The 13,432-nt window shown below is 51.5% G+C and overlaps 1 protein-coding gene across 4 annotated transcripts in view; it reads left to right on the top strand.

Annotated features, from left to right (window-relative positions):
- LRRK1 (leucine rich repeat kinase 1) overlaps positions 1-13,432 on the top strand; it is a 132,920-nt gene that overhangs the window by 101,706 nt on the left and 17,782 nt on the right. For all 4 annotated transcript variants that reach the window (XM_045058899.1, XM_045058898.1, XM_023254990.2 and 1 more), the window contains 6 exons: positions 267-438; positions 3,212-3,375; positions 4,353-4,492; positions 6,281-6,530; positions 9,581-9,747; positions 12,101-12,298. In XM_045058899.1, the coding sequence (XP_044914834.1) occupies positions 267-438; positions 3,212-3,375; positions 4,353-4,492; positions 6,281-6,530; positions 9,581-9,747; positions 12,101-12,298 (1,091 nt within the window). The remainder of the gene's footprint in view (positions 1-266; positions 439-3,211; positions 3,376-4,352; positions 4,493-6,280; positions 6,531-9,580; positions 9,748-12,100; positions 12,299-13,432) is intronic.

Below are 13,432 nucleotides of genomic sequence, written 5' to 3' on the forward strand. Positions count from 1 at the left end.
ACTTGCTATGTCTGACGGGTTTATGACTACAGATGTTTTCATGTCTTCCCTCGGGATATTCTAGTCGCCGTCTTAGAGACCTTCCTTGATACGTGTGCTTGCTGTGCCCATCTTCATTTTCTCTTGGAGCATTTATTCTCAACACAGAAACTACTGTCTCTTTCTAAAAGTAAAATCCCAAAGGCCCCAGGGGGGAAGGGACTTGGGCAGCGTGCCCCGGCAAGCTCGGGCCACGCTGTTCACCTGTCCCCTTTGTTGTGTTTCAGCTATCTTCTGCCACACCTCCTTCCGTCCAAACCTGGCCTGGACACTCACGGCATGCGACACCCCAAGGCCAATACCATTCAGAGAGTGTTTAAGATGAGCTTCGTTCCTGTTGGCTTCTGGCAAAGGTTTATAGCACGGATGCTGATCAGCCTGGCGGAGATGGACCTCCAGGTAGCTGCTGTTTCTGCATGGGGTTGGCGGGGGGTGGGGGGTGGGGGTGTGTGTGGAGAATGCGTGCGCAGCAGCCGTAGCTGAGCCCTCGAGGGAAGGAGATGGCCCTTCACGGGAGGGGCTTGATCAAAACCCCTTTTCCTGCAGCAAAGCTACTGACTTGGGGCCAGGAGGCCAGTGTGGCACGGCTGCCTTCTCTTCTGTAGGCTGGCAGACCCATTTGAACCATTCTGCAAATACCAAATCAGCACCTCACTGGCTCAGAATACTCATTTTAGGAGCAGTGGTTGTAAATCAATCCATATCAAAATCCTCTGGAGGGGTCACCTGGGTGGCTCAGTCGGTTAAGCATTTGACTCTTGAATTCAGTTCAGGTCATGATTTCATGGACCCCATGTCAGCTCCACGATGGGCTTGGAGACTGCCCGGGATTCTCTCTCCCCCTTTCTCTCTGTTCCTCCCCTGCTTGTGTGAGCATGTGTACGCACTCTCTCACTCTCTCCCTCTCAAAAAAAGAAAACAAAATCCCCTAGCTTGTTAGGACATAGATGGCTGGTCCCCCTCAGAGGTTTTGATCAGGTGGGTATGGACTGGGACCTAACCCTTGCATTTTGCATACCTAACCCTTGTCCCCAGTGATGCCACTGGGTGGTTTGGGGACCACACTTGGAGAACCATGGCTTTAGAACCATGTTTTTGCCCACTCAGGCTGTGCGCTAGAAGCCAACGTGAACCTGGGGAGCTTCTAACAGACATGGACAGAGCCCAGACGGCTTAACTTAGAATCTCTCAGGGCAGCACCCAGGCATTGGTAGTTTTTAAAGCTTGGCAGGTTATTTCACCATCCAGTCAAGCTTGAGAACCAGGAGTGCAGAGCTTTAACTTGGTCTGGAAGCAACAAAGACCTAACCCAAGAAGTTACTTTCTGTGGGTTCACCTGGGGTGGTTGAAAGGCTTCCTGGCTGTCCGTCAACGTGAATTTCATGCAAAACAGTAACATGAAAGTAGCATTTGTATGGAGTGGTGTTTCTCAAAGTGGGGTCCCTGGACCAGCAGAGGCAGCCTTACCTGGGAGCTTGTTAGAAATGCAAATTCTTGGGCCCACCCTGGACCCACTACATCAGAACCCCCAGGATGGAGGCCAGCACTCTGTTTTTCACAAGCCTTCCAGGGGATTCTGACCCACTCTACAATTTGAGCACCCCGGCATAAACTTGGACTATTGAATAATTGGCATTAAATTCAGTATGGATTTATTTTTTACCACATTGTAATTAAAAGGCTCTTATAGAATTAGCAACTCCTTGACTAATTAAAAATATTCTTTGATCTCCCCATTTTACTGAAATGTTAAAAAATAAATACAAGAGCCTGAAAATCATAACTGCTGTGGCCCATGTTATGGGGAGTTTGGGGGGGGGGGGGCTTGTTTGCAAGGCCTGGAGGGCGCACTGGTGGGGAGAGTGGGTGCAGGAGCTGGCTCATCTACAGTCCCGATTTGGTCACGCTGCCCTCCCTTTGAACTCATTGTCCTGCCACGTTCTAAGTGGGAGGTCACAACACAGCGTCCTCGTCCTCGTCATCGTGTGAGGCCTGAGCTCCCAAGTGGGCTCAGTGTTGGCGGTGGGGGGCAGGCGCCCTTCCAGGCAGCATCCCTCACTCAAAATGAGGGGGAAAGTCCCATTGAAATTCAGATGAGAGGGATTTCAGTCTCAGGAGCAATCAAGGCGTACAAATTCAAGCGAGGATGAAATGCTGGCCACTTTTCACCTCTCAAATCAGCAAAGAGTAAAGCCATAGTAGCCTCCAGAATCATGACGCGGTTCATACCCTGTGGTCAGAGTGTATATGTTCTAATCGTTTCGAAAGTGATTGCTCAGTACACATCCAGGGCTACGAGTATTTCAACCCTCTGATGCAATAATCCCACTGCTAACACTGTGAACTAAGGAAATCAGAGAAAGTTTTGTGACTTTTCACATTCTACTGGCTCACAGTCTGCATTATTAAATAAGGCTTTCTTTTTTTAAGTTTATTTATTTATTTTGAAAGAGGCAGAGACAGTGTGAGCAGAGGAGGGACAGCATGAGTGAGACAGAGAATCCCAAGCAGGCTCTGCGCTGGTAAGTGCAGACTTGGGGCTCGAACTCACGAACAAACCATGAGATTATGACCTGAGCAGAAATCAAGAGTTGGCTGCTTAACCAACTGAGCCACCCAGGTGCCCTGGGAAGTTACTACACTTAGTAAAATATTGAGCTTTAGGAAAATGAATTTTATATGAGTTATTAATGGCATAGGGAAAGTGAGGTTTTTAAAAGCATACAAATTTAGAAAATTAGAAGTACAAATTTAGAAAATATGGCCTCAGCTATTTTCTAAACATACATGTAAACAGAAAAAAAAATCCTGGATTAATATACACCAAAATATACCAAAATAGTGTCGTTTTGTGTTCTTTTGCACATTTGTCTGTATTTTCTACATTTTCTAACATAAATTGTTGCTCATAAAGTCAGGGAGGGAAAAGATTTAAACAGAAGAAGCCTATTATTATCAATCCTTTGGGGGAAATGTGCTCCTAGAGTATCCTGGAGACCCGTTCAGATAATGCAGTGTTTAATTTGGCAGCGGGATGCGTGGTGCGGGAGGAGGGGGTGGGAAAGACGGGGGTCATTTATCACGATGGGGCCACACCGGTCTCTCCAGAGCTCTGTTCAGGGCCAGCGAGGAGGCCGGAATACTTAAGCAGCATCTTTTCTCTGTCTTTCAGCTTTTTGAAAACAAGAAGAATACTAAAAGCAGACACAGGAAAGTCACCATTTATAGTTTTACAGGAAACCAGAGAAATCGCTGCAGTACGTTCAGAGTGAAAAGAAATCAGACCATCTATTGGCAGGAAGGGCTCCTGGTCACTTTTGATGGAGGCTACCTCAGGTAGGAATACTTGAGAACCCACGTGACTGGGTCAACGTGGTGCCGTGGAAATAGCCCCGTGGCGGCCTCTTCTGGGAGACTGTCCACTGGTGTCCAGAGTTCTGTTCCCGAGAGCAGCTCATCATGGCAGTTTGCTAGAAATACGAGACTCTCCCCTGAAAATATCCAGGGGCTCCCTGTCCCCTCACCTCCTTCCTCTCCCTGTGAGAGAGGGTATGGTGACCACAGCCCAGGACTTGAGGGAAGTGGGCGGGCACTGAGCTCCAGCACCCCCCACCCCCGTGGTCACTTAGGTGACACCTGCAAGAGCCTTGCAACCATCTAGCCCTATCCCCTTGTCCCAAGTGACGATGGCCCAGGTGACCCCGCTGGTTCCCCAGCCCGGATCCTACGTGCAACATAACGAGTTACCTCCCTTTTCCTGTCTACCTTTTTGAGAGACAGAAAGACATAAAGTCAACTCAAGAGGTTTAATAAATGACTTTTAATCAGTTTTAATAAACACACACAATTATTTCATATTTACAATGAGTTTTTCAAAATATTCTTCAGTTGCATGAGAAGAGAAGAGTAATGTATCTTCTTTTGAGGGCCTGACTTGAGCCCCTCTCTTTGCCTAGGGTTTTCATATAGATAGATGTTCTCACTTAAAGCTCACAGCTGCCACCTGGCAGATGAGAATCTTGTGGTTCAGAGAAGGGGAGAACCTTCCCCAAGGCCACGCCTGGAGATCTGATTCTAGCTTGAGCATCCCCTACTGCCAAGTCCTCATTACGTCCACCTCATGGCATTGGGAAGTCGTGGGGGCACAAGGCAGGGTCAGGCACACAAGGGGGTCCCCTTGACAGTCCTGCCTGGGCACAAGGTACTGGGGTGGGATGGTAGGGTCCCTGGGGTTTAGGTCTTGCCCTGGAGGCAAGGAGATCATCCCAGGGCCTTCCACGGGCAGATCACAGTGGACTCTTTCTGGGTTGCAGCGTGGAATCCTCGGACGTGAACTGGAAAAAGAAAAAAAGTGGAGGAATAAAAATCATTTGCCAGTCAGAAATGAGGGACTTCTCTGCAATGGCTTTTATCACAGACCATGTCAATTCCTTGATCGATCAGTGGTTTCCTGGTAAGAGAATGTTCTGGGACCAAGTCTTTGCTCATGTTAATATTTCTTTATGAATCAGGGTGGGGCACATTATTTAGGGAGCAAAAGTCTCACTGGGATTCAGCCCAAGGCAACCAGAGAGGTCCTAATGGCCCTTTGGCAGAATCCTGATCCCAGGGGAGTATGGCTGTGTCATGGGGGTGGGTGCTATGGGGAAGACGTGGGCCCGGGCCCCACAGGGTGTGTGCAGGACTTGGCCCCCTGGCTTCCCACAGTGTGTGGGAAGGAAGACTACCCTGGGTACCACGCATGGTCCAGGAAGACCTTGCGTGTGAACTTCACGTGGGTCTTTTCTGCACAGTGAGGCTAGTGCTGAAATCTGGGGGCACCGCATGGATGCAGATTTAACCCTTACACGGAGGTGGGAAGGGAAGAGAGCCACACCTGTCAAGGACCCCCATTTTTCTTTCCTGCCTGCCCCCATCCTCAAATCCCGGAGGTGATCAACCACCCACATGGTCCTTTGATCAGTTTCTCCATTGACAATCCACCCAAAGAAAACACTTTTTGAAGTGAAGCTTTTGAGGCCCTCTGTTTGTTTTGCTACCAGAGTGGAGACAAACCCGCAGGGTGTCCTGCAGAGAGGAGGCTGTCTGGGGCCAAGCAGGCAGCCTCTTCCCCATGAGCCCTCAACCCCTGAAGGCTGGCAGCTGAGAGGGCAGTGCTGGGTTTGGACACCAAGACCTGCTTGGCCAGCCTTCTAACCTCCCCAAGCTCGCTTCTCACTTGAAGCCATCCCTGCATCCCCAGGCAGGGGGTCATCGGAGGACATGGCAGGATGTATGCTTTGGACACCAGGGCCTGGGATCCTTCCAGGGTTGATGGAAAAGCTGACCTACAAGGCAAAAATCTTAGAAAGGAGCCTAAGAGAAGGTAGTTTGGGTGTGCTTGGCCATCCAAAGGAGCCTCCCTGGGCTTTTATGACTCCCCACCAACCAGAGAGCCCTACAGCAGGTGCTTCTGCAGATGTGAGGGGGGCGGGGAAGGGGGTGCATTAGATAATCACCTGAGACAGGAGGGGCTGGGCCGAGCGCCTGAGACAGGGCTGCCCAGGAGAGAGCACCACCCGCCAGCTAGCAGGATATATTATACACAGGGCTGCAGACAGCAAATGTGCCCAGAAGCTTCTAAGAGTCCCCCTCCTACCCTGCACAAGACAGGCCATCAGCTCACCCTGAGGGTTCCTCTACAGGGGGGCCATGGATCCTGTTTCTTTGCACCTCCTTTCAGAGGCGGGCAGCAAAGCTGTGTGTCTCCTGCCCAGGGGAACGCAGGTAAAATGACTAGGTTCTATTTTAATTTGTACTCATTTCTCCCCCCTGCATTGCTCTTCTAGGAAGGATGGGAATAATTGCAAGCCTTATGTTTCTAATTTTAAGAATGGCTCCTTATTGGTTGTGGTTCGGTTGTTGGAGCGTGACATAGCTCCGACCCAGCCCGCAGCATCCTGTCAGGGCCCGGCTGTGCAGGAGGGATCCCCAACCTCTCAGCCCTGCCTCAGCCAGCCGGCTCAGGGTCTAGACCACCCACTGTCTGTCCAGTGCATCCCTGACCTTTCCCTGTGTGCATCTTTCCTGGTGAAGGATCTCGCTGTCCAAAAAAGAACCCAAGTCATGGTTCAGCCACTCCCTTGGGTCCAGGCAGGGGCACACAGACCCCCTCCCGTGAAAAGCCCACCCAGCCCAAAGTTGCAGGGTGCTACCTGCAGCCACCTTCATGTGAACTGTGTCCTTCTCTGTCCCCATTTAGCCCTGACAGCCACAGAAAGCGATGGGACCCCACTCATGGAACAGTACGTCCCCTGCCCAGTCTGCGAGACCTCCTGGGCCCAGCACACCGACCCGAGTGAGAAATCAGAGGGCGTACAGTACTTCGACATGGAAGACTGCGTGCTGACAGCCATTGAGCAGGACTTCATCTCCTGCCCCAGACACCCTGACCTCCCCGTGCCTCTCCAGGAGCTGGTTCCTGAGCTGTTCATGACTGACTTCCCGGCCAGGTAGGCCACAGCACCACACTGCATGGCTGGCCCCCACCTTGGGGCTGCCCTAGCCATGCTTCCCACACAATCTCCTGTGACCTTTAGGTCCCTGTCCTAGGCTGCCCGAAGGGAACCAGGCTGTCAGCTTGCCATTTTTGAGGCCACAACAGGCTCAGCTGAGCCAATCACCTGGAGGGGCACACCATTCTGGGTCCCCACACTGTGTTTCCATCACATCGCCTGAGCTCCTTTGCACTAAGTTTGCTATTCCCTCTGATTCCTCCTTTTCCTGCCGGCTCAAGGAATAAGAGGCAAATTCTCCTTGGCGGCGTTCAGGAAGGGGGCGCTCCAGACCTACAGCCACATTTGCCTTTCCTGGCAAACGAGAGCATTTGGATCCCTGAATCTGTTCTCCTTTTTTTGTTGTTAATTTTTTTTAATGTTTATCTATTTTTGAGAGACAGAGCACAAGTGGGGAGGGGCAGAGAGAGAGGGAGACACAGAGAATCAGAAGCAGGATCCAGCCTCTGAGCTGTCAGCACAGAGCCCAATGTGGGACTCAAACTCAGGAACAGCGAGATCATGACCTAGGCCAGTGTTGGACACTTAACCTACTGAGCCACCTAGGTGCCCCAATCTGTTCTTTTTCTTTTTTTAAGTTTATTTATTTATTTATTTTGGGAAGAGAGCACAAGTCAGGGAAGAAAAGAGAGAGAGGGAGAGAGAGAGAATCCCAAGCAGACTCCACACTGTCAGCACAGAGCCCAATGCGGGGCTTGAACTCACAAACCGTGAGATCATGACCAAGCTGAAGTCAGACACTTAACTGACTGAGCTATCCAGGCGGCCCCTCTAAATCTGTTTTTAAAGTTGAGTCTACTCTATAACCCAAGATAATGGCTGGGCAAAGAATGCTGGAGAAATAGAGAATGTTTTGAGGTCCCATCCAACAGGAAACAGTCACAAAATCCAAGTGCTTGGTAAAAAAAGGAATCTTCTGTAGTCATGGAAACCAAAAGGTATGACTTCGTCTCCCTGGAGACAGTTTGACATTGGCCATTACCAACTATTTTGGAGTTATGTAGTCCTATTGTTGTCTTATTCAAAGGATTGCTAGATCTGGCTTCTTTAAAGAAAAGTAAACTTTATGGGGTTATTTTCATTTTTCCAGATTGCCCCCTCTCCCAAAGAATAGACACAGAGCACTCGGAGATACTGCAAAATTGAGGTTCCAAAGCCTGCTTCTGGTTGAGTCTATCAGATTAAGAAATTGCTTCCTGCATTGGTTGATGTCCCCCTCCCCACAGCCCTTTTCAATATCCCCAGTTACCTCACTGGTAGAAAGAGCAATAAAATGCTATTCTTCTGCCAAATGAGCCCTTTATTCCTAGAATTCTAATGTGAGGGTTATCACTTCTCAGAGACCACATGCAGAGTTTTGTATATGTGTGAATCAGATTTCTTGGGGGGGGTGCCCAGTTAGGCAGCCCCAAATGTTAGGATTTTCATGTATTTGCTGAACCTTGTCAGGTTTTATGCCCCAACTGCATCCAGACTATGGCATCTACTGTATGAAATCTGGAAAGCCAGTTTGGATGTCCCCATTGGTGTGGATCTAATTACAAGCTATGGTGTGGTTCTTAAATGACGGTACTTGGCTGGGACTTGAAAAGCCCAACAATGTGAACAGGATTCCCAACCTGGCAGAGGCTCTCTGGAAACTTGGGCAGTGGCCCCAACTGCGGCCCTGAAGCATCGCACTCCCCATGCTGGGAGTTTGGGCAGGTGGGGGTTGGGCGAGTGACTACGTGGCATCCAGGGAGCCCCATCCTGTGGCCCCGAGTTCACAGGAGTCCTAACTGGATGCCCTGAGGGATCCCCGATGGTCCTGCTGCTTCTCATGCCCATCCTGGGAGGCTCCCATGTGCCCACGCTGCCCAAGCAGGTGGTTTTGGGGTGGGCACTTGGAGAGCAGCCCAGCTCGTCTTCCGCTGCACCACTGAGGTCCACCGTGGGTGCAGCTGCACCCGCCTGGAGTGCAGTGCGTGCGGTTGAGCCGTGCAAAGTCTGAGCAGCTGCAGAATCTGTTCCTGGAAGGCGTGGGAAACAACAGCCTGGCAGGGTTGGCCTGTGGGGCCAGAAGGGCTTCAGTGGGTGCACCTGGCATAGGCAGCTGACCAGGAACCCAGACAGACCTCAGCAGAGCAGGGGGAGGCCCTGAAATGGGAAGGCATCTCCCCCTCCTTCCCTGCCTCCCATCATCCCTCTCCATCTCCCTCCCTTCCAGGAATGACGTGCAGTCTTTCCAAAGCCCCACAGAAATCTTCCCTTTACCCGGATTAGAACACACAGACCAGTGAGGTCTAAACTGCCTGCCCTTGGGTGAAATCCTAGTCATCCATTGTGCAGACACTGCTCATGACAGTGAGAAGCCCTCTGTGGCTGCCTGGGGCATCTGGGTGGCTCAGTCCGTTGAGCATCTGACTTGATTTCAGTCATGATCTCACAGTTCATGAGTTCAAGCCCCGTGTCGGGCTCTGCACTGACAGCACAAAGCCTGCTTGGAATTATCTCTCTCTCTCTCTCTCTCTCTCTCTCTCTCTCTCTCCCCCCCACCCCATCTCAATTGCTTGATAAAAAGAAATAGGGAAACAACTAACCTAGCAGTAGATAAATGCAGTTTGATGGATACCAGTTCTCAAAACACAGAACCTTTTGGAGGAAAACATCCAGAAGAATTGTTTTTCTATGTAGGCCACTTTCCAAGGTGTCCCCCAGTGCCAGCCACCATCCACACACAGGAGGCAGTTTCTATTATGAGCCCACTTTACAGAAAAGGTTTGTGGAGGCTGTATGACCTGCCCACAGCCAAGGTTTATCCCAGATCTGTCTGACCCCACCGGCGGCTTTGAACCATGACTCCCTGCAGTAGGAAGAGATGACCATGGGTGTCCTCACACCCACCCATCCTGGGACCTCCCCCCCAACCCCAGCGGGACCCTCTGGAGGGGTGGGTAAGGGAACGGTTAGGGAGGTCTGATCTGCCCCACATGCTGTGTTGCCGGCAGGCTCTTCCTGGAGAACAGCAAGTTGGAGCACAGCGAGGATGAGAGCAGTGTCCTGGGTCAAGGTGGGAGCGGCACCATCATCTACCGGGCCCGGTACCAAGGCCAGCCCGTGGCAGTGAAGCGATTCCAGATCAAGAAATTCAAGAACTTTGCCAACGCCCCAGCAGGTGAACAGGGAGGGCCCTATGTCCTTTCTTTTCAGACATGTGCTCCCATGGTCCAAACTCCCTGCCACCTTAGGGAGACCTAGGGAGGAGGGTCAGTGAGGCCAACAGAGGCCCCTGGGTGGCCAACCTGCTTTATTCCTGGCAAGATGTGGGACAGGCTGAAAGGTCAGGCTGAGCAAGACCCGGAAGTTGTTTTGGAAGATTGCTTCCTTGTCTAGATGCAAGCCCCCAAGAGCCTGGGCCATCCTTAAAATTTCCATCTGCTTGCTCCACGGCCAGCACAGGCCTAGCATATGGTGGGCACACACTTAGACCTCAGGTGGACCCCTTACCTTGCAGGGCCCCTCTCAGCCATCTGCACTTAAGGAAGGGAAGTGATACTCTGGCTGAATGGATGGGGCAGCCAGCATGGGGTGGCTTCTACCCCACCCACACGAAGGAGGGGATACCGTCTTGCCTTGGCACATCAGCTCAGAGATGCTCTCTACCTAGAGCAACCCATCACCTCTTAACACCCAGCCAGCGCAGGTGCTGGGCAGCCGCCTCGCTTCCAGCCAGCTGAGTTTCACATTTTCACTGCCCCTGGCTTAGCACGTTCATCTTTATGACCACTAAGGTAATTTACACTCTTGGTAGAAAAAGCAGAATCCTAGAACAATCAGATCAGAAAGGAAGAGACAATTGTTGCTATGGGAAGAGAATGACTTCCTGCACAGAAAATCTAAGCAAATCCACTGGCAGAAATGAGAGCCAGGAAGAGTTCCACAAAGTTGCCAGACGTGAGCTCAACCTCAGAATTCAGCAGCGTTCCCACGCACGGCAATGACCCATTGCTAGAAAATGTCCCCGTGGCAGCGATGAAACCACAAAGTATTGAGAGATAATTTGTATATACCATTCAATTTAGTTCCCATTTAAATCCTAGCAAGGGGTGTGTGTGTGTGTGTGTGTGTGTGTGTGTGTGTGTGTGCGCGCGCGCGCGCACGTGTGTGTGTGCACGCACACGTGTTGGCTGGGGGGGGGGGATCTCACTGATTCTAAAATACGCGTATGAAATGACAAAATCCCAAGGACAGCTGACGGCTGAGACAATCCTACAGTAGGAGACAAAGGAAAGCGGCCTGCCCAGCAGATGTCATGACTTAGAACCCTACGGACACGAAGGCAGTGTTCTCCAGGGCTCGGCCAGGCCCGCCAAGGGAGCAGACACAGCCTTTCGTGTGCGTGGGAAGCTGGCACTTAGCAGAGGTCACATCGTGAGTCAGAGGGGAAAGGCTGACAGTTCCCTAACTGAGGCAGAGACTTGGGTCAGACTTCACACCGTAGTCAAAAATAAATTCATAATGGGTTAAAGACCTCATATAAAAAACAGAACCTTTGTGGTTGAAAAATAAATTTGGCCAGCCTGCACACAAATCTGACACAACTGATGCATTTTAACTGCCAAGGGTTTTTTCATGCTGTTTAAACCTCCATATCCAAACATCCCTGATTTTCAATTCTGAACATAGGGGAGGAACAGAGAGGGATACAAGAGGACAAGAAAGGCCTGGTGGACCCTGTTCGATGACTTCAGAGCCAGCCACAGACCAGTGGGCAGCACCCTGACCCTCCACTTGACGGGAGAGACCCCTCAGCGGGTGGGGTCGTGGGGGGGACTTTAGCAGCCACGGGTTCGACGGGTTATAGCGCAGACTGGAGATCGCCCACCACTGCCCACAGACCTTGCTCCTCTGGCCTGGGATGATGTGTCACAGGCCTGTGACGGCCCCAGTTTTCTCTCTGACTGAGGAGAGAATGCTGGTTCTTTCTGCCCTTGGCAGTCCTGGCTGCTGGCAGAGAGCCAGGTGAGCAGTGACGACCCAGTGCTCAGCCCCTTTCTGGTCATGCTGGTCGAACCAGGCTCTGGGTGGCACTCAGGGATGCAGAACTGGAGTAAGCCACAGCTATGACCCTCAAGTAGCCAGCAGTGGGGTGTGGTGAGGGCTACGAGAGTGGCACCTGTGTGACAAGGGCAGGGACGTGCGCGGTTCTCCATCGAGGGGGCAGGAACTGCCCACTGTGTTGGGCCGGGTTTAGCACCTGAGGAGGAGAAGTTTGATACCAGCCTGGAATGCCTCAGGAATGCCAGCGTGTGGGGCCAAATTCTGGGTGACAGTGTTGCAATCCCTGATGTGTTAAGTGCCTTAGAATATATATCTTGCCCTCCAGCCTCTCGAGTCCCCATGAGGCAGCTCTGAGTGTGGCTGGCCCTCCACCCCGAGTGGCCCTAGAGGGGCTCCCAGCAAGGCAGCAGGTGCTCTGTGTCCCTCACCCCCCTGGGCTGCGCTGATGGCTGTGCCCTCCCCCGCAGACACCATGCTGAGGCACCTGCGGGCCACGGACGCCATGAAGAACTTCTCGGAGTTCCGGCAAGAGGCCAGCATGCTACACGCCCTGCAGCACCCCTGCATTGTGTCCCTCATCGGCATCAGCATCCACCCGCTCTGCTTCGCCCTGGAGCTCGCCCCACTGGGTAGCCTCAACACCGTGCTGTCAGAGAATGCCAGAGGTACTAGCCACACCCAGAACAGTCCGGAAAGGGATTGCCTGGGGCCCCGCCTGGCCAGATATAGCCCCTCAGGGACCAGAGAGCCCTTGCTGGGCAGCACGGGCCCCAGGGAAGCTGTACTCTGGAGGTTCCCTCCTCCTGCTGGGCCTGGCTGCCTGGGGCAGAGCACGCCTGCCCCACAGCTCACGTGGCCAACTCCCCTCGGGCAGGTCTTCCCCAGGTCTACGCCCTGTATGGTGCTGTTGGCAAGGCTAGAGAAGCTTAGGGTTTGGAGTCAGATGCAACCATGCACGTTCCCAGACCTGCTTCTCAGCCATAATCCAGTGAATTAGTGCTTAGTTTGCTGGCCTATAAAAGGGGGATAATAATAGCCCCACTGAGGGGGGCAGTTGAGGGCTTCAAGTGAGGCAAGCCAGGGAGGGCCCAGGCTGCAGCCTGGCCCCCAGAAGCCCACCAGCCACGTGTCCATCATCATTAAAATCCTGAGACCCTGGGGTGAGGTTTATCTTAGTTTTTTTTGTTGTTGTTTTTTTTTTAATTTTTTAATGTTTATGCATTTTTGAAAGACAGAGAGAGACAGACCACAAGCAGGGGTGGGACGGAGAGAGGGGGGGACACAGAATCCGAAACAGGCTCCAGGCTCTGAGCTGTCAGCACAGAGCCTGACGCGGGGCTGGAACTCAGAAACCACGAGATCATGACCTGAGCCAAAGTCGGATGCTCAACCAACTCAGCCACTCAGGCACCCCAAGTTTTTAAGGAAATTTTAAAATAATTTTCCTTGGGAAATGAATTGGTAACTAAATTCCAAAGAGCTGACAAAAGGAGAGAGGTAGTTGTCTCTCGATTCAGGAAGAAGAAATGCAATTAAACTCAAATCGTTTCTCCCTCGATGGAAGAGAAATTTTTAAATTATTTTATTTATTTTCTAATGTTTATTTTATTTTTTTATTTTTTAATTTTTTTTTAAGTTTATTATTCTTGAGAGATAGAGACAGAGCATGAGCAGGGGAGGGGCAGAGAGGAGGAGACACAGAATCTGAAGCAAGCTCCAGGCTCTGAGCTGTCTGCACAGAGCCGGACGCAGGGCTAGAACTCATGAACTGTGAGATCATGACCTGAGCCAAAACTGGA

Source organism: Felis catus, chromosome B3 (genome assembly GCF_018350175.1).
Source record: "Felis catus isolate Fca126 chromosome B3, F.catus_Fca126_mat1.0, whole genome shotgun sequence".
In the NCBI taxonomy this organism is placed as follows: Eukaryota; Metazoa; Chordata; class Mammalia; order Carnivora; family Felidae; genus Felis; species Felis catus.